At 39.0% G+C, this 25,836-nt stretch overlaps 1 protein-coding gene across 1 annotated transcript in view; it reads right to left on the reverse strand.

Moving 5' to 3' along the window:
• SPAG16 (sperm associated antigen 16) overlaps positions 1 to 25,836 on the reverse strand; it is a 422,997-nt gene that overhangs the window by 146,801 nt on the left and 250,360 nt on the right. Inside the window, 1 exon segment of the mRNA XM_061348067.1 lies at positions 16,160 to 16,286. Coding sequence (XP_061204051.1) covers positions 16,160 to 16,286 — 127 coding nt within the window.

A 25,836-nucleotide genomic window follows, 5' to 3' on the forward strand; every position in this document is an offset into this window, starting at 1 on the left:
ACAATCAGACGAATTACTGCAACCAGCGAGTAACACCTTCATAGGAATACGAGACCAGAAAGCAGTGGACTGAAGACCACAGAGAAAACACTTTGCAGTGTGGTGTGCAAGTGCCATGAAATCAGCATGGCTTGTATAGCAGGGTGAAGCTGAGCTTTGAAGTGTCTTGCTAAAGAAATCACCGTGTCCTTTCACACCTCATTCAAACTCTTGAGAAACAAGTGAGATGTCAGAGGATGTGTTTTTTTACTGAAGTTTGTTCCATTTTGATATATCTCTGATTGCATTCAAAACACAGAGATCTGAAGTTGCATCTATGATGATTTTTCTGATGGCATGAATTCCAGCCAGACACACTGGGCTCCCCAGGTCTCTGAGCAGCTCTTTTGCACTGTGGCCTTCAAGGGCTGTCCTCTGCCCACCTCAGAAGCCCTTTTGATGGGGCTGGCACCAAAACTCCCCTTTTTCCCCAGAGGATGAAGAGAATTTTCACTGGGACACTGCCTAGCACACAAGTTTGTAAAATAAAGACGTTTCTACAGAAATATTTGGGTTAATGATGACATTCCCTTTCATCAGATAATTTTCAAACAATGTTAAGAGAGATTTTGCGTTTAGATTTGTAACACATGCTTAACCTCTACAATTAGTTGGAAAACTATATACAACAATAATTGCCTTTACTCTATTGATTCAGCTATTGGAAATTCTGAGATTTTGACAAAATACTTATTTTATTACGCCATTTCTGACAGTCAAATATTGCTGAGATGAAATAGCAGGCAATTATTTTAATACACTCTTACTGCACACTACTTTAGAAGAGTGTTCTAAATTGCTAAAGACAGACCAATTTATCTAAACAGAATTATTTAATACCAGTACGAATTATTGTTATAGAGGCACGTAGGCAGAAACTATGGATGGAAACTGCAAATCTTTTTCCATTTCTTGTCTTAAATTTAGAAAAAGAGGGCTGCTCCAGCACAAGTCAAAACAGTGCATTATACAGCAGAAAGAACATGTCCTCCTTCAAAATCCCTGCTGATTTGGCGATGCTCAGCAAGCATATATTATTAGACACCGTTTGCAATCCATGTTTCCCACACCTGAAGGCTTGATCATTTCCCCTCAGCCCATATACACAAGGGAAGAAGATTTATAGAAAAGGAAAACAAATTTTGGTGTCTTTTTTGGTCTGTGAATGTTGGCAGTAAGCCACTGTTTCACTGAATGTGTAATTTTATGTTAGGGGCAGATGTTTATTTAAATCATTTAAATCTCTGTCTTTTCTGTTTTAGACACATTTAGTATTAAGGGATGCTCCCTGAGTAACAGCATTCATTAAAAGTTAATTAAAAGGAAGTTAAAGGAGAAGGGATTACTTTTTTCATACCACCAACAGACATTTGTTTTGCCAGGTTAAAAATGAGAAAATTTGGAACAAGGTGTGAAAACCGGCGTGCCATATTTTTAGGAAGAAATTTTATTATCTGTTTCCTTACATGTTCATTAGGAATTGCAGTCCCCTTTCTCATGTTAAATGAGACTAACAAGTAAAGATAAGTTGCTTCTTGAACTTGCTTAATAATTCAGCTTTTCAAAAGTGGAAGGTGTGAGTCAAATAGCAGGCAGTTATGGGCTGCCACCACAAAACCAAGCCATTTTGAACAAGACATTAGTCGACGATATTTACAGGTTTTTTACTTATTACACAGTGTTGAATAATAACACCTTTATCATTTTAGGTTTAATACAACTATTTACTCTCGACTACCAATTCATGTTTCTGAGAGAGCAATATATAGATAGAAAAACGTGTGCACACACACTCCCCCCCACTCATAAACACACACTTTTTAACTTTCAAGTATGCGTTCAACCATAGTAACTCAGACTTCACTGGAAACACTATGATCTAAATTAAAAATAAAAACCTGATATAACTATAGAATCGCAGCCTGGTTTGTGTTGGAAGGGACCTTAAAGCTCATCCAGTTCCAAACCCTGCCACAGGCAGGGACACCTTCCACTAGAGCAGGGTGCTCCAAGCCCCTGTGTCCAACCTGGCCTTGAACACTGCCAGGGATGGGGCAGCCATAGCTTCTCTGGGCACCCTGTGCCAGCACCTCAGCACCCTCACAGGGAAGAGCTTCTTCCTAAGAGCTCATCTCAGTCTCCCCTGTTCTGGCAGGTTAAAGCCATTCCCCTTGTCCTGTCCCTACAGGCTCTTGTCCAAAGTCCCTCTCCAAATTTCTTGTAGGCATTCTTCCTCCAGAAAAAGAGTACTTTTCATATTAAAAAAAAAAAACAAAAAACCAAAAGAATGTCACAAAGGGAAATAAATAAAATAAAATAAAATAGCCACAGCAAAGCTGCTCTACTTAAAGCAGGACAATGATGCTTGTAAAATAAAGCCCTCAAGCTCCAAAGATGTTATGTGCCCTGACATCAGGTCTCAGAAAGACTCTATTGAGGGGAGTGCTCATGTGCCCTTCAGGCTGATCAGCTGCAGGGTGTCCTCAGCCAGCCAAGGGAAGGCAGTGCTTAGCGGAGGAACATCAGTCCTCTCCCTGCCCATGCTCAACTGAATCTAGCTGAACTTCAGCATCATGGGTCATGTCTGCTGCTGTTGGTGACAGGGGGAATTTGAGACATTAGGCTCCTGCATTATTCAGAGAGGCACTGACAAAGGGCTGTCTTTTAATAACATGATTAAAAGGGGACCAAAAATGAGAATACTCTGCAAATCCACAGCAGATCTTGCAAAATCCATTTGCCAGATTTGGAAAGGAAAGATTTTGAATGGAACCAAATTCACCAGAACCCCTGCCCTTAAACCAAAATTATTCAAATATGTCACACAGTTTTTCCCAGAATAAAAACCACTTCATTTTTTTTTTCATCAAAGCATTTTGCATTTCCTATTCCATTTCCTATGAATTCAGCATTTTTAAGAATGGAAATTATACTTAGTACAAAGATGACTAATGTTTATTAGCACTTTGTGTAAAATAAAATCCTTCATCGCCAAGTTTCTTATGTCTAGAGGTCTGACTTTAACTTATCCTGTCTCTCTTATAGTGGCAGTGCAGGAGAACCACAGATATAACTTGGGGGTTGGTGGGAGAAAATGCCTGATAAGGCATGTTTATGAGCTCTCCCACACACAGGTTTCTCCACTTCTTACTTAATCAAAGCAGAGTATGATGGCCGGGACCAACACAAATGGGTGACTGTATGCAGATTTTCTCTGAATGCAGAAGGTAAATAAAAGAAAAATGACAAAAGACTGTATTCATTACAATTATAAACATCTAAATGTGCACATAAATATATGGAGTTGACACAAGACTTTCTCAAGATGCTTCATGTTTCCCAAGGCACAGGCTCTGCCATAAGTGGACACAGAATCACAGAATCATAGAATCATGGAATCAACTAGGTTAATTCCAGAAAGCATTGAGTCCAACACCCAGCCCTCGATGATTCCATCCCAACTAGTAAAACTAGTTGTGTGCCATTACTGGAAGGGGCTGGAAAGGGGGATGGGTTGGGCAGCAGGATTGGAGTGGGTAGATCTTGGAGTACGATGTACAGAGTGTCCCACCTGGCCTTATTCTAGTCCTGACTACGCTCCTACTTTTCAAGAACTTTTTGCTAAAGCAACTCTTTGTTGCTTTTGCACAAACCCAGTATAAAACAGAAGAGATTTAAATAAAGAGTAGGACTGTGTCACAGTCATATCAACATACATCACTGAGTACCTCCCTTCCTGTGAGCTTCTTCACAGCAGAAAATTGGACCATTGATACTGGACCACAGTCATCAACAGGGGAAGATTATGTACAAAGGCTTTGTCACATTGCTAAATTTTGCTTCTCACCTATCAGCTATGTCCCAGTGTTTCCAATCTATGTGTGATAAATACCTTCTAGTTGAAAGATTACTGCTCTCTATAAAACATTTCTGAGGGGAAAGAAGGGTGAAATAAACAATTGACTAAGGGACTGGCATACAAAATATTATTGTTTGCAGAACACTGGCCCGAAACCCATTTGGAGGCAGAGAAGCTGGGCTTGAGCCACAAAAGAGGAAAAACAGGAATGCAATAATCACGTATTTATTTTTAAAGAAAGTGAAAAGCTAAATAAGCTGCAAAACCAGTATTTACCAGTAAATCCTTTCTATCCTGGAAACCATGCAGGAACATGCATCATATGCAGGAACAGTCAGTTCTCAGGAGATCAACTAGTGGTACCTTCATGGCAGCATCTCATTCCTCCTGTTTTGGTGCCAGAACACTTTAGGTCCTGAAACAATTAATTTTAGTAGTGCTGCAGCAAACCATTGCCAGAAATCTGAACTTGAGGGACAATGATGCTGCTTCAGAAGCTTGCTCTTCTTCCCCAGCTCTAAAATCACCTCACAATCAAGAGGGGCTCTGAGACTCCTGAAAAGAAGCTGATGGAACTCAGCCTGCCAGGAAGCAGGGACACAAAGCATCCAGACAGCATTTGTGAAGGAATTAGTGCACTTACCATTGGATTTGGCATGCGGTAGTGTGTGAGACTGGGATTTATGGTAGTGATGAGGAATTGTGTGCTGATTGCTTTGATAAATGTGCATCCTTGAGGTATGCTTAATTGTTCTAAGGAAATAAAGGAGATACCATTAAACACAGGAGGCAAAAACACACAGAAGAATCTGCAGGCAGTCCCACAGCACTCAGAAGGGAAGTTTGCCTCCAGATGAAGAGCCTGAGCAAACGTTAGGATGAAAGAAAACCTGGCAGGTAACTAAAATGACACAGCACTTCACACCACTGACTGGAATACCATCCTGTTGTTAGTGAAATCCAACTGGGTCAGAAACAGAGAGAGATCTCTTTTCATTGCTTCACATACATTACAGCATGTAATTAGCTTTGTATTCATTGCTGCTGAAAGTGGAGAGACTTGGGGTTCTCAGGATAACAGAACACACAGTTCTCCACAACGTGAGTCACTATAAGTTGTGACAATTTCACAGTTACGATGCTATCACATCACCTTGTGCAAGGCAACAAAAGAGCATGCACTCCTATTTCTATTGGCAATATGAAATCCCATCAGGGTAGTCTACTGGAGCAATTTTAGATAGAACTGTACAACACAAATTAGGTGCTGCCTCATTGCTTCTCCTCTCCAATAGCCCCTGCTAATGTTTCCCAATGTCCCCACACCAGAAGTTCCTTCTGAGGACAACTGTCATGTACTTCTTATTCCACCTCCACCATTTTAGCAACCAGGTCTACCTACAGAATAACCCATTCCAGAGGTTTGTATTTTATAGCCTCAGCTGAATCATCTTTAGATTATTAGTGCAGCACACTCTGAGATGCCAAGACTCTTACCTTTTAATGCGTCTTTTTCACACATCATACTGCAGTCTACATCAGCAAGAAAGGGTGAAAGGGCAGCCGGAAAATTGCTGAAGAGATATTCCTGCTACTCAAAAGCAAATTCGTGAGACTGTGTGAGGAAGAGAAGCATCATCTCCCAAATTTCATACCAGTTTCACACCACACCAACCACGTTGCCTCTTAACATACAATGTCATCAACTATTTATTATGCTTACAAATGTGGAATCTGAATTCAATTATAATCAGAGTTGCACTTTGGTCTTGGACCATAAAATGTGAACACCACCTCTCTGCTGTTGCCTTGGGAGTATCAGAGGATAAAGCTGTTTTAAGCCTGTGTCTGCCTGGCAGTTCCCTGTACATTAAATGCATACTACAAAAACTGTATCGTATAGGAAATATTTGAAGAACAAATTACCCCCTGCAAACTTTCACTATCCATCGACACTACATGGGGCACCCTATTCAAAAGCACTTTGGGAGCCTTCAGCTTTTGCTTCAAAAGTAGGACCCTCAAGTATTTTGCAGATGCCACTTCCAACTGACTACTTAAGCCTTTTCGAAGCAGCAAGAAAATATTTTTTAAGCAAGTACCTTGCAAGCTCTAAAATTCACGTTTTCTGAACATACAGCTGAAGTAATCCCAAAAGTCTGCCTACTTTTCAGCTCAAGCTGTTTCTCAGACAGTATCTCCTTTGCTATTACGAAAAGGACATGTGAAGGAAATCTAAAAAAGCCACCCACTGAGGCTGTGGGAAACCAGAATGGGAACAGATCTATACACAAGCAGTAGTGGGTAGGAGTAGTCTATACAAAGAAACATTCATTTATCACCAACATTTTGAGCCAGTATTTACCAAACTGGAAACCTATTTATTAAAACTGTACTTCTTCCCTCACAATGTTATTGTTAGTAGAAAGGAAAGGGATTTTTAAGGTTTTGGGTTTGTTTGGGTTTTAATAGATCTTTTTGAGGATGTGTAGCCACAGTCAGGATGTCATTAGAGTTCTGAAACTTAAGTTCTTACAGCTACATCTGGGAAGGGATAGTGGAATACATGGTTTGGTATATAACAGCTTATGCTTGGACTAGAGAGTCTAGTGTAATCTTAGTGTGAAAGTAAAAACTCATCATCATATTCTTTATAGACAAGTGTGCCTGGATGCCTTACTTCAACTTGACAGAAAAGCAGCTCTGTACTTAGTAGCACATAAAAACAGCTCGTGGGGAATCCAGATGCAAGGAAAGATAGCAAACTACCCACTCTTTTGCTTCTGCATAAAATAAGCAGTAGAGCACTGCAGGTGTGCAAGTGGACAGGCAGGCATGCTGATCTACTAAGAGGACCTTTACACAAAAGTTCACGTTTACAGTCTGCTTTCTTTAATTAATATGTGAGGAAAGAAGATTCCTCAGTTAATTGTGGAACGGAAAAAAGAGCATTTAGGATTCAATGCCTTTAACTTAATAGACTAACATATTTATCTGTTTCTCATACAACCTGAATGGCACAGTAATTTTCCCCCCCACTGCCTTCTCAAGAATAGGATTTGGTTCTGAGCAAATGTGTTGAAGCAAAATCTAACTGTAGCAGACACAATTACTGTCTAGAGAAAGCGTTTACAGTTGCTGTGCAGAGTGACTATTAATGGGAGCCCAGTTTCCTGAATGCCTATAAAACTCACAATATTAGACGACTCCTAGATACCCCTGGTATATATATTTTTTAAGTACATGCTTATCTCAATTCTGTCTCCCATGATTTAATGAATTTCCCTGTGCCCAGGAATACATGTTCCCCAGGCACAGGAGGTGCTGACTACGGCAGGTGTTCGCTTAGCAAATTTCCACATCCATGCTTCAAGGTTTGGATTAGTTTCCGATTAGCTTGCATGTGCAAGCAGTATGGTGATACTGAACTACATTTATAACAGGCTCCAGAACAGGCTGTCTTCTTACCTATGAACTACTGCACCAATTAGCTACTTTTGCAGTGATAAGTAAGCTAGGCAATTTATACTGAAAGATCTGTGGCAGAGGGTAAAGTATTTGTAACAGAGCTTTCATCTCAAATGTGTTTCCTTCCCTGGCTTGTCAGCACATAATAGTTAAATATCAGAGATGATGCAAAAGCTGTGACTGATTTTCCTTCATATAACATCATGAGCACCTTGTGTAAAGCCCTCAGTTCAAACAGTACAAAACTCAGGAGTTCTTCATTCAGGGGAAGGCAAGCAGTGCCTGCCTGCATACCTTGCTTGCGAGTGACTATTTTTTGCTTGTAGATTCCAGGCTTTCTGTCAGTTCTTAAATCCTCTGGTGTCACCTCTCACTGCTGCTCTGTCAAAGGCAACAATGCTAAGTAGCCTTTTGAAAATTTTCTGGCAAACACCTTTATGTTTTCCTCCTGCTTCCTTTCACGCCTATAAGCATCTATGGATGAACTTGAATGACCTCTAAAATTTCCCCTTACTTCTCATGCTTATAAAAAAGTTGCTAATAAATGTTCTGTGTAGTACAAAGCATTCTTTATGATGTTAAATAATAACATAATAGTTTCACAGTTTTTTTTTTTCTCTTTGGCTGAAGCTTCAGGCTTCTGCCACGGTTATCAACTGTCCTGAGTAGCAGCACACTATGGCTATGTACCTCCTACTGCACATCCCACAATGGAGGTCTGGTCTGGGAAGAGAGGTGTTAATATAATATCAACTAAGTAAATGTAGCCATTATTTTTAATTAATTTAGGTATTGTGTGGCCAGTGGTAATCTCGGAGGCACATTATTACATACATACACACACTAAATTGCTTTTTTACTAATGACTCATTTGTTTTATTCTTGCCTCTTTCAAGAAAGCGATTAAGTTGAAAATGACCTTTTGAAGATTGTACTTGTGGACCGATCTTTTCATTTTTAATTACTTACTTTGCTTTAATTGTTACATTAGGAACTATTAGGAAAGCAGCCAGCTTCATAATCAATAATTTAATTAGATGTTTAGGACCAAGAAGTCAATGCAAATGTTATTCTGCAGTCAGGCCTTTCCCAAAGCCTTTCAAAGAACTTTACTCCCCTTTTGTTTCAAAGTGACATTGACGACATAAAAATTAAATTCATACTTACTTCAATATATCATGCATACACATTACTGATCTACACAGGCAGCTGGTAACAAGTTCAGATTCAGGTCAATCTATTTGCTGCCCAGACAGGAATATAGCCTGCTTCTCTCACTTCATTTCTGAATAATCAGTGACACAGCCAAATGCCATTACATTGCAAACTCCAGCACACCACGAGCCACACTATCCAAGTGTTTACTGAAATCTATAGCCAGACTTTTCCCCTGGCTAGAACTTCAAATATTTTAAATGCATCTATTTATAGTTCTCTAATTGCTACTAATATTCTAAGATAACCATCAGCAACTGAAAACTGTTCCACTCTTAATTTTACAGCCGATGAAATCTGATTCAATCAGGCATGAATTAATACCCTCCTCAATTCCACTGATACCTCTCTGCTTGCCCTTGCAAGTTTACAACACAGCAGCATCAGTGATACATCACAGGGAACTGTCAGTGGAGCTGTGAATTGCATGGCCTGGTGCCTGGAATATGGATATCCCTCATTTGTAATTATAGGCATGTGTTTCACATTCAGAATGCCTTGCCCAGAAGCAACCCCCTATCTGATAAGGTGTAAGTAATAGAAATGAGTGTGCCAAAACATCTCCCCATCACCCATCACTGGATTAGGGGGACCATCCTGGGGAATGTGAGAGAAACACAGCACGTGGATGAAAGAGAACCTTAAACCAGAACAAAAGCCTTGGTGAAAGGCATAAAACCTTGCAGAAGGGTGACCTGCTAGGAGGGAGGCAGGGAATCAGACAGATGCACCCAGACTTGCTAGAGAATGGTCAGAGGACTCCTCTGACCATGGGAAAGGCAGTGATACCAGAAAGCAGCCAAGACTTGCCCTAAGACACACAGTAAGTTAAAACTTGGCCAGGTTGCACTGCAAGAAGCCTTGCCTGGAGGATGCAAACTTCCAGCTACAAGGAAGAAACTTGGGCAGATCCCCTGGGAAACCATGACCGTAGAGGAAGGAAAGCATCAGACTGCAGAGAACCCCATTGCTCTTTTCTTTAGTAACAGCTTAAATGACTGTGAACATCATGTTGAGAAGGTGTTATTTTAATCTAACTAAATAATTACATCACTGCCAAGATAAAGCCATTTATACATTTCACACGGATTAGGAATCAGGACAGATATTAAGCTTTAACATACAGAACTATCTTGTTTTCTTAAAGACTTCTCCTTGAAATGAAGTTTACTTAGCCTGGAGACAAGGCAGAAGATGATGTGTTAAAAGGGCCTGCCTTCCCACTGGCAACAGGACTCTGAGATCCAGTGGACAGGCCCAGGCATGTCAATGAACAAGAACAGCTTAATAAAACAATAATTATAACCTCTTCAGACCCACTAATTCACTTAGAGCTTTAGAACCTCAGAATCCTTTAGGCTGGTAAAGACTTTTAAGATCATCAAGTCCAACCACTGAGATTTGCAGAACAAGGTAACTTGTCTGATCTAAAATGTTTAGTGTCTAATTTAAAGATAGTTTAACAGGGAAAAAAAAACAACAAACCAACCATGAGATCAAATGATTATACAGTTTGTTAAACTTTGGATTTAATGGTTTCATTTCAGAGCAAAGTCAGGAAGGCAACAAAAGGGAGGGACTAGTCAATGGCAGGCCAAATGAAAGCCAGCCATAGTTCCAGCCTGAGGGTTATTCTCGGGACAGCAGCCAAATAGTTTGAAAGACAATGGTATTCCTGCTTCCCTAGGAAAAGGAAAACCCCCACAGCAAAACAAGAACAAAGGATACTTTCTTGCTTGCGTCTGGGTCAACTGATCCGAATTGCAGAGTTATATGCTCATTAGTTGAAATATTTTATTTTAACCTGCCTTTTCCCACTGAAGTTGTTTTGGAGGAAAGTCAAAAAGTAACATTTTTTACAAATTACAGTGACCATACCAAGCTTTTTTCCCCAATTATTTCAAGATTAGAAAGAAATCAAGACATTTCCCCTCAGCCATGCTTTTGATTTTGAAAAATATTGGCACTAAGTCTCTAGGTAAGCATCCCAAACAGATTTCACATAAACCTCTTCAAGTTTTAGTTTTGTTTTTCATGTTATTACTTCTTGGAAAAAACATAATCTGTATTCAAAGCCACTCGTTCCTGATTTCATATTTCACTGTAACTCAAATTCCCTTTTGCATTAAGTCAGGGAGTTTTAAAATATGAGCCCATTATTTACAAATACATAGAACAGAATGAGGACCACAAAATTTGTTACACTTCATGCCAGGACTTAATCCTTGCATATACCTTGTTTACAGGAGAATAATTCAACTACAACACTTTGCATGGAAGAGCTCTTCATGTCCAACACTGACAACTTAAATTTTTGACCTACTTTTGAAGAGGATTGACTTGAACCAGAAACTGCTTGTCAGATGTTTTTTTTTAAATGACCCATCCTGTCTATTCATTCAGCTCTTGAAGTCGTCCCTCAGGAGTTCAAATAAAGCTGACAAATCCAATGCACTCGTAATTTTGTGTCTAAGGTGTTTACTGAGGAATAAATCAAGTGGATAGGCCAAAAAACGTAAAGACAACCAGATGGATTTTCAAAACAACTCCCTTTGGCTGCTCCAAATGAACACAGGTATAAAAGCCCCCACTGAGAACAGGCAGTATCCCTACAAAGATCTGGGTGTTCCCACAGACTTTAAGCTACCGCCAAAATGTTATGACAAAATCCATGTTGAGAAACACATAGTTTAGAAGATAATGTATATTTCACTGGAAGAAACAAAAATATAACAAGGCTTTTTTTTTCTTTTTGGAATTACTAATTTGAAAATTACTAAATTCTGACAAAATCAACACTAAAAAGTGAGTGGTCTAAAAGACAATTTCATTAGAAGAAAGAAAAAAGGTTCTCTAAGGAAATTACTAGTTTGGAACAGTTCCACTGAATTAAATCAAGTAAGCATTAACTCACTTTTAGGCACAATCCAGTTGCATTAGGAACCATGGCAGAGTTGTCCCATGCCATATTTCCCCATGGTGGGGAAATATGGACTTCTGTTGTGAAGGAAAACATTGCAAGACTGGAGCTTAGATCAGCATCATTGTAATTATTCCACATCCATAGGAAACACGTCAGCAGCTAAACCCTCATCATTGAAATGCCACACCACAGCTGGCAACAGCAGGGAGCTCAAAAATGGGTGTATGTGAGTGTTTATTCCCTGGTAGGACACAGTGTGAAAAGCCCTTTAAATAGCCACTGTCGTTAAATGATCTGGATGCCTTAAATGCTGAACATTATGCCTTTTACAAGACTGCAAAAATGCAAACTGCACTGCCCCAAATTCTTGGGGATTTACTCTGCTATTTCTTTGAACTCACAGACCCATCATTTTGGGGTCTAAGAGTGTATGGGGTAGATCATAAAAAGCCAAGAAAGAAAAGTCCCAGGCAGCGTCCTACCACCACCCCCTGTACCCACATGGTAGAACAAGGCTGGTGAGGCTACTGTGGACCAAGGGATAGGTGGTGCCTGACAGCAGGTCTGAGTATCCACTGCCATTTCTACCAGATGTGGCATTCATTTGGGTTTCCCTGGTGTTGTCCAGAGACCTAATCACACAGCAACTTAAACTCTATCAAACCTTGTCTAGCATTCAAAAGCCATTGGCCGAAAATGATAAGCAGACAGTTACTAGGAAGTAACTCTTTAAAAAGGGCTGTACATACTCTCTTTTATCCAATGCCACATTTAAAGAAAAAGAGACCTGGCCTAAAGGAACATCCAGCTGCTTCTCACTCTCTTCACTGACTACTTCTTCCTAATGGCTTTCTTCTAATATAATGTTGCCCTAGAGTCCCAGCCTGCCCTAGTAATATAAAGTGTGCCTGTAACCACTCCTGAACCATTCCCATGGGCTGAGAGAGAACTGATTTCTTCACATGTGTTAAGAGATACCCCTGCATGAGCCTGAAAGAAGGCTCTGCCTGGATTCCCACTCCCCTCCCTTGCTTTGGGGCATAGGGAAGCTTTACATCAGGAGTATGATGGCCACAGCCAGATTCTGGCTCAATGAGAATGAGTTAGCATTACTGGCAGCTATTTGCTGCTGCTAAGGCAGGAGTTTGGACAACCTCATTCTGCTTTTTTTCCTTTTTCCACCGAGGTTGCTGCCTGCATTATTCATCAAAGACCACACTACCTCAGAGCTCCCAACTTCTGATTGTGCTGTTCAGTCCAAAAACTAGTGTCAAGGATAAAATTTGATGCACAGAGCTAGAACTTGCATCTTGTCACTGTTCTGCTGAGCTGTCATACCCATATTTAAGTCATCTTTGACCCAAACAGTAAAAAGCTGACACACTTAATGCTTTCCTGTCTGGATGTCAGGGATATTAGTTTGATAGTGGGGTGGGAATAGGATCCTTTCATCTGTGTTATGTGCCAACGGTTTTCTACTAAAGGAATGCAGAAAAATAAGAGCTTGTCTTAAATCACTGGGCTACACTGCACACAATCAGAAATACATCATGAATAATTAAAAAATAAAACTACAAGCACTTGAATACCAGTGACCAGTAGAGACCAAGTTAGGCAACAGTTATCAAACAATATCTTGAATGTTTATTATTTCACAGGCTCAAATAGAAAAAGCATTGTACGAATCTAGCTTTTTACAGAGCTGTGCATGTAATTGACTTCAATAACAAGAACAGTAACGCTGATATGAATGGGACTGTCCAGTTAAGTACACACACAAGTCTTCCCAAATCCTTGTGAGACACATTCCTTAGGGCATTACTACTGAATGCTGACTTCTAAATGACAGTCACTGCAGAACTTTTTCAAAAATAAAATATCCACTTAGAGAACCTGACATTTCAAAAATCAGAAAGCAGATGAGACAGTTACTAAATCAATAAGTTTCAAACATGTAGAATGAAAAATGAGAGTACTTTTCCCCCCCTGTATTTAATTATTTAAGAGTATAAATATTTGGCATTTTATCTGTCTGAGAACGAGCAAAGATTCAGCTTGGCTAAAATGTTACCCAGACAGATCTGACAAGCCCCAAGAAATTACTCATCAGAATGTGGGAAATGCAGATGAGTGGCAGACCACTTATCATGAGAAGAATTAACCCAGGCAGGTGAACTTGTACTCTTGGGGTATCATGCTCTTTTGCACCTCTCGTATTTATCATTGGACACACTTTGCAATTCATGGGTAGAGATGCTCACTCTGATGTGTCAGCAAGAAAATATTCTGGCGCAAAGCCAGAATATACTTGTCTTTCTATGAAACTGGCATAAAGATAAATAAATTCCCCAGCTTATCTTGGCACAAGAGCCATCAGCTTTACTGGGAAGAGATTCCTACCAGTGAATTGCAGCCTCTGTCTCACCCATCTAATCTACTGTGAGTCTGGCACAGCATCAGGATGGTTCTTATCCAAATCCAGTACCAACTCCCTGTTTTCTCCCAGAATGTTTGAAAAGTGCCATAATCATCTAAATAGTATTCATCCTTCTGTGTTCTAATTTCTCTATAGGCAACATCTAAGGTTAAAATTACAATGTGCTGCAGATTTTTTTTGGAAACACTAGATCTTACCCTGTGTTATCCGGGGGGGGGAAATAAAAAAAATAATGAACAAAGTAATGTCACACATTTCTAAAGTCTAAAGGCTGCATTATAACTTCAGCTTAGTAATTACGAAGATTTATGTCCCACTCTGCCCCAAATCCAGAGCTCATTGTCCATTCAACTTACACTGCTCTGACTTACAGTTCTCTGCATCCATTATCTTTAATAATAAAGAGCTGACTGAAGTTAATGATTGAAAAGCAAGATGTGGTTAGTAATATGAATCTAATTTATGAGAAAACAAACCAGAGTATGATTTTCATGTTTCATTAAAATTATCTTAAATGCACTCTTTAATGCTAATTGATCTCATAGAGGTGAGAAAAGACTCTGTTTCAAATTAATGGGGGAAAACCATTCATCTTCCTTCTGGAGGGAACATTTAATATCGTTCAGCATTTAGAGGGAGATAGATAGCATCTTCACAGTGATTTCACCACTTAGAGTGATGATTCAGTGTGGGCCCATAACTGAATCCTGCAAGATTTCCCACTGAATAGGGAAACAATTCAACAGAATAAACATGCCACACAAAATATTTTCACAAAAGGTCTTTCCTACCATAAAAAATTATCCAAAGCTGAAAAAAATTGTTAATGAAAATTGAAGGGGTTTTTCCATAAGTTTATCAAAGAAAAGCTTTTGTGTAATTCTGTTATTATGTTATGAACAGGAAATTACTGAGACATCTGCAAGACTAAGTTCCTTGCAGGATTAATTAAAAGCAAGAAAAAAGCAGCAAACTGTTTTTCCACCCAGCTTTTAACTTTTGCTTATATTTCAATATTTTTCTCTCAGTTTGAATTATTTGTATTCAGATATCAAATATTCTTACAAACCAGCACAGCTAAGAATAATGAGTCTTGACTGGCTTAATTTTAACTGGTACTTTATGCCCAGGATTATTATGAAATGACCTTCTGTGCAGTCTGTTTCTATGAACCATAAATAGAAATAGCTTACTAAGCATCTCAAGTATTTCACTGCCATTTTCATGTCAGTTTTTCCTACCCTATGTTTGTATAGCTCTGATGACAACACCTATTAGTTAGTACACAGCAACAGTTCTTTGCCGCCTTCTTCTCAAATCACTTCCATGAATACAACCTTCCCTGTCCGGGGCTGGAATCTTGTATCTTTACATTGTTTGAGAAATGCAAAGTGACAGTAATACCAACTGAAGTAGCAACTTGAGCATTTCAAGAGTTGCTCTATAAGAAGTATCACAACAGCAGCAATAACTATTGAATGCTCCAATAGTAGAAGAAAATGACTCTTGCCTTGTTCTGACATTCCACTTGAACATGATTTACATATTCAGTCTGCAAAGCAGCAGCAACAAATACACCCTCCAATATAATACATTCATTTATACTTATAGCAAAGAATGAAGGTAGAGAATAAGATGCAGCAGTCTGGACACTACCTACAGTGATACATTATGGAGAAAACAATACATATTCCATGAGAAATCAGCAGTGAGTTCTGGGAGCAAGGAGGGAAATCTCTTCTATGGAGGAAGAATAAATATACTAGACTTCTCTGTAGCATGAAGTTCTCCTATGTCACTTTCTCCCATTTCCTTTGTATGTAACCTAAAGCACATGCCAGCACTTACAAAAGAAGCATGGCAAAGCTGACTTTCAGCTGCTCTATTGACCTGACAGAGCGCAGTGTGCAGCAATACCACCTTCCAGACCGACCATCAGCTGGGAACACCACCACCACCAAACTAAGTCTCCCTGTTTATTCAGTGATCTCAGTGCATGTCCATATGTTGCACTGTGAGGACTCAGATGATTCAGATGTCAAGGAAATGTGATATGGTGATAATTTTGCTCAGAAGATAATAGCTGTGTTAGTGAATACTCTAGTGCCACATCATCCTTTATATCTATTTTGATTTTATAATCGTTTTCATTTTTCTTATACCATACATGCCCTCACTTTCTTTGAATTCAAGAAAGACCAAGAAAAAGGCTGCTTACCGTTCTGGCATCCCACAGAGACAAAGTCTTGTCAGCAGAGCTAGTGAGAACAATGTTGGAGAATGGAAGAAACTCAATGCTATTGACTGAATCCTTATGGCCACACATTGTGTATTTGCATTTCTCACTGCAAAAGAAAATAACAGGAATACAGCACTTACCATTCAGGATAATAATAACAAGAGAAATGTTCAGGTAAATTAGCAATGCATTTCAGGTGTATTTCCTAGCTACTCTTTAGAAAAGATGAACATTGACAGCTATTCATCACCCAAGCACTCCACCACAGAGAAAATAAAAAGCCAAGACAGTTTGTGTGCGATTCTCAGTAATGAAGGCTGTAGTGGGAAGGCAAAAGGAAATGGAGAAGCAGGTTTTAAAAGACTGAATTGTAAGGAGCAACAATGAAAGCACCACTTTATGTTTCCTGGGTGCGTTCTCAAAAACCTTGCTGATGTAGAATTTAAAAGGAACATGGATAAAAAGGTAGGACAGGGACAGCACCATTTACTTTTTAAAGATACCTTATTCCTTCTTGCTTACAAAGGATCTAAGAAATGTATAGCACCGTGCCAACATGTACCTCAAAGTAAGCCAGAGAGGGCTGGCAGCCTCACTTTCTTCTAAAGGTCTGCAGAAAGACTTGTAGAAACTAAGTGATGTCAGGAACTTCTTCACTGGGGGTGAAGTATTGTCACTGTGGACACTCAAGAGGCCTTCTTCCCTACTATGGACAAGCTTCACCAGTAGCCATTGTAAGCTGTAGGTTCTTAAAGCAGATGTGAAGAAATAGAGGTGAAACCCAAGCATGGAAGTCTTTGCTATGAACTGACCACAACTTAGATGGAATTACTCTGTGACATAGCTTTGGAAGTTCTTTCAAGGCTGAAGACTTTCAACTGTCCTGTTTTCTGTCAGCCGATTAGCTATGAAGTAATACCCTAAGGAGTTTTGCTTTGCTTTCTTGTCTGTTTGTTTTCTTACCTTTTAATGTGTAAATTTCTGAAACAACACTATTGATCCTTCTCAGTTCAGGGTATGAACCTGAATACAAGATGGGAAGCTTTTCCCATTGTAACAAATAGAGATGCAACCACTATGACAATGCTGTAGAGAATCAGTTCTCTCACAACCTAGCCTGAAGTTGGCTATCTAGCTATGATCTGTACAAGCTTTTGGGCTTCTGTTCTGTTTTCTGCATGCACACCAGAGAAGAAGATTCCTTAGAACGGAGTCCAGGAGAAGAGAAAGAAATGCCCAAGGATTCCTCACCAGAACAACACAGAAGGTAACAAACAAATCTGGGATTATTCAGACTGCATAGAATGGTAAATGCTTAACTCTTACCCAAGCATGTCAAGAGGGGAGACAACTGAAATAAACCTGCATTCATGACTTATGCCTGTATGCATGAGTCACCCATGCTGATAAGGCCTTCAGTCTATGATTTCTTTACACATACATGAAGCTTCATGAATTTACAGTGTTTGAATCTTTGTATCTTGTGAAAACATACAGGCAGGTGAGCATACTATGGAAAAAGCAAGTCAGTTCTATCCTCTTTGTCCAGATGAGTCAAAAATAGGGTGAAAAAAAGAAAAGCCAACAACTCATCATAAATTATTGCAGCTTTCAGTGAGAGCTCACAATTTTATTTCTTGCTCATGTGATTCTGACAGTAGAAACACACCTACCGTGAGCTGGCTGCTGAATATATCACTGGGGCTTGTACATTAGATTACTGGGTGGCTCTTAGCAGAGAAATTTCTTACAGTATTTATTAAGGAAGCTGTCAGCAGGGGGAATTAAAAAGGTGACTTTTTCTTTATTTTTTTTATTTTTCTTCCTGCCTGTTATGTCACCAGAAGACTCTTGGAGCTCTTGCAGGTTTCGGATAAACAGCACAGAAGATCAGTATCTGCAGATCAGGTACAGGCCAATAGAGCTAAAAGGTTTTGATGGACACTTACCCCTGATCCCTCATCTAATAAAGTGACCTCTCAGACCTATTTTAATGCCTCTCCATTTCCCAGACCAAAATCCATATGCTGGGCTGAGCTGAACACCAGGCCTGTCCCTACAGAAGGGAGATCAGTTGTTTCTGAGTAGAAATATTATCCAGGAAATATTTTTCAAAGGACTATTAGATTCCACTGGTATAATTTTAAAGAACCTATGTTTTTCTATTATAGATAATACACTATATTCAATATATTCAGTATTTTGATATTATCTGTTATACAGACTACATGTGTTACTTTATCACAAGGACTTGTTTTAAACTAGTCATAAAGTACTGTGGCTGTTAGAGCTCGGTGCACAAGATATTCATGATCACTTGACGTAAGACAATAAAATAACTTCAGTGAAATATTTTTTTTGTTTCACAGTCTCATGGTAATGTTTTACACCACAGAATATGCCCTCCTCAGATCATATACTTTTATTCGTGTATAGGTATGCCATGATTTAAAAGTGACCCCTGATTTCCTGCTTGCCTGTTACACTGTAAGGACTTGGGGCTGCAGCTTCTAATAAGCAAAATTCTGCTATGCATTTTTGTGGGCACTTATTAGGTTTGAAAACACTGACAACCTTATATACCACAGTGGGACAGTGTTCACTAGAAGAAAAAGGGCTATTTTCCTGTAACAAGAGAATGTATGCATGTATGTAATTTTCAAAGACAAGGGAAACCAACATCTTAAACATGCTTGAGGGGGCTTGGGGTGAAAGAACATAGGAAAATGAAGGAAAGTAAAGGAAAAAAAGCAAAGAAGATTTTGTTTGTGAGGCACTGACATAAGATATGGCCCATCCCAGGCAGACAGGCTGCAAGAACAGGCTTGTGAGAGATTAATTAGGTGCCAAAGCAGGAAGGCCCACTCAGAATCCCTTAGCAAGGTGAAAATGGACTAAAGTGATGGACCATGACAGCAGCAGAAGGGAAGAAATGATTTGTATTTTTCCGTTAAGAACATAAACACCCAATGCTGATGCAGTTGTCTGTCTCTCTCCTTGCCACTTCCATATCACTGTGTACTGATGAGTGAACTCTGGCTCTCAAGATTTAATTTACCACTCTGGTAACTGACTGACTGGTATTTCTAAGAACCTCCAACTGCTACATAAAATACCTCATCTTTCCTTCCAGCTGAGATAATTTCAGCAAGACTCTCTTGTATACAAGCTATCTTTTGGTCAGAAAGGGGAACGTTTTATTTAGATGTTCCTTTTCCTCTGACATGAAGGGTAGAGAATTGCCCTGGTTTTCACTCAAGCTCATATTTTTATGCAATGGTTCAAGTTTATCTGCATTAGAACAGATCTGTAGCAACTTTCATTATCTAATTTTTTTTCTCATGGTGAACACATAGCCTCATGGGTACAAGTTTCACCAGCTCTGAGCAATTTAGTTCAGAAGATAGAATCATCTAGGAATAGTAGTTTAGGAATTTGCAGTACCCTTGTGGCTTACATCCAGACGCAAAGAGGTCCTGAACAAATACTGCCATTGTAGGCATGAGAATACCGCTCAGTATTTAGCAGATTGCATTTTGAACCTCATCACAGTCACTGATTCCAACCCTCATCCTTCACCTCAGTTACTACTACTTTTTCAACATAAAACATCAGTTAACACATTTTCTTGACTCGTGACTAATTATCCTTGGTATTCCCTTTTTCTCTACAAAGTCAATTTCCCTTTCCTTAAATCCAGGTAAGGGAATGACGTCCATCAATAAATCAGCCCTAATTCTACCTCACCAGGTTTTGATTTTCCTTAGCAGGTTCAAACAAACACAGACAGACTGTTACAGTTCTAAAGCAGCACACCTATAGCATAAATCTTGCCTTTAAATTAATCATACCATTATCGATATCACTAGCTCAACAGTGATGGGCAAATTTTACTTGCTCAATTTTTAGAGATTTCTTTTTTGAGAATCACATTTCAGAATGGTTCATTCGAATTCAAAAGGGCTTTCAGTAAAACCACATTGAAAACAGAAGATTTGAAACACTTCCACTAACATGAGACTTCACTGAATATTAAGAGACTGCTGTCTCTACACTGATGTACAATAGCAGCCAAATAATGCACTAGTGAGATGTTTCATCAACTGTACAATAGCAAAAGAAAATACAGATAGTGGGCAGGTTTCTTTTCCCTGTGTACTTTCCTGTCTGCACAGATGGAGTTGAAACTCAGCGAGGACAACAAGTTGGCAAGCCCTGATGAGAACATTTGACAACTGCCTGGAACATGTTTACTGCTAAAGGCTATTTAGAGCACAAAGCACTGGACAACCTGCAGTGCTCCACACCAGCTTAATACTCATTTCAAAAGACACACAGGAAATCAGAGCAACAAGTGAGATTACATGTTGCCAACTCATTTGCTATTTAAGAGTTTTAACACCCAACACACACATGCTTACTAGCAATCCTATGAAAACAGGACAAGCTCTGAATCCTTTCTTGGTTTTTGTTGTGTTGTTTGTTGTCTTTTTTTTAAACATATGGTTTCTATGTTCAGATCCAGTTGAAAAAAATGAGGGGTTGGGGAGTAATATAACTTCAGTGATTAATTAGGTAGCCACAGAATCCCAGGCTGGTTTGTGTTGGAAGGGACCTTAAATCTCATCCAGTTCCAACCCCCTGCCACGGGCAGGGACACCTTCCACTAGAGCAGGGTGCTCCAAGACCCGTCCAGACTGGCCTTGAACACTGCCAGGGACGGGGCAGTCACAGCTTCTTTAGGCAACCTGTGCCAGTGTCTCACCACCCTCACAGTTAAGAACTGCTTTCTAAGATCTCATCTCATTCTACTTATTTTATTGCTGTGCCATATTAAATCTCAATTTCAAGCATGGTAATTAAAAGTACCTACAGAGCCTATCAAAATTAATGAGATTTTTGCACGTACTTTTGAGCCATTGCCTCTACCAGCCATCTTTTTACAAGCCTTCCAAAGGAATACATTAAATGCACGCTCAAACTGTACTATCTTTCCCAACAATGACTCTCTCAAATCCATGGAATGAACAAAAACCTAAACCCTTTCTCATGCAATCACCAGAAGGTAAAATATCAAGATAAATTATACCAGAAAGTCACCTGCTATGAAGATGGGCACAAAAATTCTCAGCAAGTTTCATAAGGTCACACAACAACCAGCCTCCATTCCTGTTATGGTGATATAATTGTAACAGCTAAAGGAGAAAACTTTTTGCAGAACCAAATCCTGTACTATTATATGGCTTTGTCTCCAAAATGTTCTTAAATTAGGCATAGAACTTTTCCAGCCAAGATCAATGGGCAAGTATAGCATATAGGCTGGCTTAAGACATTAAAATGCCAGTCTGGGTTATGCTGTTATAAATGCATGCTATCATGTCTTTACATTTTATGACCTCTATTTTATTTCCAGGTAGCTTCACATATGACACACCCAATTATTCATGTCAAGAATGTAAAACTACCAGTATTTCAGCAAAAAGCACCTACCATCATTTATGACAATGATTTTTTTTTCTTGACCCATTATTTCACTAAATATAACACATTTTAGAAGACACTGACACGTGAGAACACTTCCTCCATTTGTCTCTGAAAAGATATATGCCAGTATGATGTTGTCAATATGAACTACTTTGTTCAATTATTACTTATCTTCCATAAAATGAAGCTGTCTTCAAATTGTGAACATTCATTCATGACCTCGTTCAAACCACTGTTTGACAGTTTGAAAATGCAGTGCTAAAGTATAGGCTACAACTACTGTTGTGAAAATGTAAACATTTCTTCTCCAGTATTTAGAAGCATTTAGAAAGAAAATACAAATTAAATCCTTCTCTGTAATTTATCTTCATACATGGAACGTTTTAATCTTCACAACCTGAGTGCTCTGCAAAACAAAGAGCAATCCCCAATTTAAAAGAAGCTGTAAATCAGGGCTTCTCTAGCAAGGGTCAGTTACTCCCAAGTTATTAAATCACATGAAATCACTTTATATTGTTGGTTTTCAGTAACTGTAATTGTTAGACATTTTAAATTCACAGTGAGCAGAAGCAGGATTAAGTATTAAACTTTTCTATCATCACTCACATCAGAGGCTGCTTTGAGCTCAGCGAGGTAAGGCTGGCTGAAGCACACAAGCACAGTGTCTACATCCTGCTCCCACTGAAAGGAACACAAGGTTTGCCACTGATGTCAGCAGGAGTAGGATTAGATCCAGGTTTATCACCACAGAAGCCTGACAGCTCACACTTTTGGCCTAGTGCACAGTAAACTGAGCATGTAAAAGGAAAGTGATCTCTGAAGGCTTAACTGTAAGTTCAAGGGTGCAACTCTTTCCCTTCCTCTATTCTTTTTCTCCTCCTTCTGCCAAAAGCAAAGCCAAGGCTTAGCAACTAGGAAGGCTTGGCCAAAGAAGAAAGAACCCCAAACGATATAAATGTTTTATTAACATTTTCTAGGTATATAAACAAACATTACTTATCTAACTCAGCGAGTTTACAAGCCTGCAATAAAATACTGCTACATCCTTTTCTTAGACCTCCTTGAGAAATTGGGAAGCTGGGAGTCATTCTTTCAAATCACGGAGGTTCTGAAATAGATCAAATTGCTTCTTTTAATTAAAAGAACATAAGTTAACTTTAATACTTACATTTTTGTCTTGTTTGGTCAGATTAGAAAGCCTGCAGCAGTTTGTTTTCCAGAGTGCAGATTTATTCTCTGAAATTTGACAAAGTTCTTTTCCTCTTACTTTTCAGGAGCTAAACAGAGCATGGCAGCTTCTCTTTAGCAGCAATTCATAAAGACTGAACAAAACCGTTTGCAGCCCTGCTTCAGCTCCTGCTGAAATCAGTAATAAAATCCACAGTGGTTTAGTAGATGAACAGGTAGCACGCTGTGGGTGGGAAGTGTAGTCTCAGTCCTCTTCTGGCCCTGCTTGTACAATGAACACCTTGCACACACAGGGTGAGCTTCAATGCTCGCACAGGATGGAATGATGCCTTCAGGTAAGCCCCCAGTGTAGACTGAATTTGTCTAACCTATTATGAAAGCCCTCCCCTTTAGTAAAACTCTAAGAGAAAACTGAAAGGCAACATGTAAGCTTGACTGGTCCTTAACTTTGGACCTCATTTGATGAGGTCTGAGCACAGACTGCTCCCCAGCCCAATCTGGTTCCACATATTTTGGGGTTCAACCTTGCAAGTACCATGTGTTAAAATCTACCTAAAGCAGGAATATGGGACAAAAGCAAGTCCATCAAAGCACACCTATAAGCTTGTCTGTAAACCCTTCCTCCAACTCAAAACAGATACAGGGTTCTCTTCTTCTGCAGTGCCACCTCCAGTAGCAGTGCACAACCCTGCTACCTTTTATGCATTTGTGTGCTGTTAACAACCTACTCAGGAAATAGCAACACCCAAATGGAACATGAAAGCTATTTTGTTGTGTTGTGTTTGAGATTTATTTCAACTCCAGAGACCATGTCTCCTTAAATAATTTGCTGTTCTAAAAATTACTTTGTCCTATTTCTATGATTTGAAAGAGCCTCTTTGCAAACAATACCCAGAAAGGGAAAACTGGACATACTTGAGAACACAAAAAATACAAGTAAGCACATGCAGAACAGAGAGGCCAGTGCATTACATTTAATAAAGTCTAATAGCTTGAACTTCAGATTCAGCAAGGTCTAATATTGAGGGACATTTCGTCAGAACTCCCCTAATAAATTTATAATTAACCATCAGAAAGCAATGCTCCAGTCAGATCTCCATTCTGCAGTGAAATCAGAGAACAGCCAAATAACCACAGCCTTTGAAATAGTGTTCTATAAATGCAGGATAAAGGGGCTGCAAAAATTCATGCCTTATCTTTAGGATTAAAATGCTTATTTGTCTCAATTCCTTTTAATTTATATAACAGAATCCATATTATTGGAAAAGTAGCCAATTATAACACTATATTTATTTTTCTGGAAGAGCTCTACCATGTGTATTTTAGTAGAAGCTGTGTATTTATCGAGTGTGTGGAAACTTCCACTACTAGTGAGATACTGATCACGTTACTAAGACATATCACTGAGAAATAAAAACACTCTCAGGCAAAAAAGAACAAAGGCAAAGTTTTAAGGACACTCTGGTTGCTATGGTGTTGAACATACACTTGACTGCCTGATGCTAGCCTGCAAAATAAGAACCTTTATATTCTGCCAGTGATTATTGAGCATGTTTCCTCATAGAGCACAAAGAGACAGTGGTTGGTTGGGGTTTGCAGAACAAAAGACTTGCACAGGTACCATGTTTGGTTAGTGCTGTCTAGCAAAATTAGACAAAAAAGGAAATATAAGCAATTACATTATGTTCTCTTTGAGTGATTGAATACTACTCAAAACCAGGATCTATTTTGATAAACACTGAAAATAATAAATATGATTGATAATAGCTTGATATGTACTCTTATGGAAATTGCAAATTACTGAATTAATATTCTTCTACTTTGGCTTTCACTAGAAGGTGTGAAAAATTGACAGAGTATGCCAATAAGCCACCTCTTTTTTTGCTGGCCTGAAACATGAATAATGAATCTGCTCACAATTATACTTGAGATTTAGCCTCTTAACATTTTACACTTCTTCGAACAAGTGAAGTGTTATGTAAGAAATATTGTTATTTGTGTTATTTTCTGTTTCCTGATAAAGAGGTTTTGATCTGAAGCTTAATTTTTATAAAAAGGAAAAATGAAATAATAAGGCAAAAGATCTCTTAGGAATGGTTTAAAGTCTTTTAGTTCTAACCTTTACTGTTAATGTATGACTTTGAATTAATATAATTAAACCTATGTAATCACAGTGTAAACCTCAAAAAAGTGTCACTGTAAAAAACAACAGTATCCACAATCACAAGAGCAGACTGATTTCTGAAGCAATATAGTGATGCTGTAGAATCCTTTAGAGATGCTACAGATGTGCTGGAACAGCACATCTTCAAATGTAAGTATTTACTTACATGTTCATCTGAACCAGGACCAGAAGACACATCACTTTGCCAAACATAGCTTTAAAATAGCAACAGAAATTAGTAGTCTTGTAGCTGTTTCAGAGACATCAACAAGTGATCACCGTGAATTGAAACAACCATTTTCTCCTGTATAGCTGTTCTCGACTGAGTCACAGCAGTAAGGGAGGCCAGAGAAGCCTGAATGCCTCAGCAGCACAACATGTCCACCCTAACAGCAGAAAAAGGGCTGCAGTTGCCAGGTCTGTCTTCAGGATGCAAGGAATACTTTTCAGTGGGTTTCAAGAGGACAAGCGCTGAGATTAAAAGTTTTGCAATATAGCACATATATTTTCATACCAGATGGTAATATAGTATTCATTACCTTTTACTATGTAGGTTCAGTTGAACTCTGTACCTTGTCATGGTATCTTTAAAATCTCACTAGTCAACACCTAATTGTTGGCAGCATCAGGCTCTTCTCAGGCTCATAGCAACAGCTGTTGCAAAAGCTCACTTTGCACTGAAATTGGGCTCCAAATCAACTTTGTTAATTTATTTCAGCTACTTGAGTTTGAACAGAAGCATATTACTTATGATCTAGATTTTTCAGAAGTCAGACGTAGTTTTTTATGCTTCAACTTTGGATTACTTTTCATTTGAAAA

The sequence above is a fragment of the Neopsephotus bourkii genome, unplaced genomic scaffold, assembly GCF_033783945.1.
Source record: "Neopsephotus bourkii isolate Nb327-2 ecotype Australia unplaced genomic scaffold, CSIRO-AGI_Nbou_v1 NB_335, whole genome shotgun sequence".
NCBI lineage: Eukaryota > Metazoa > Chordata > Aves > Psittaciformes > Psittacidae > Neopsephotus > Neopsephotus bourkii.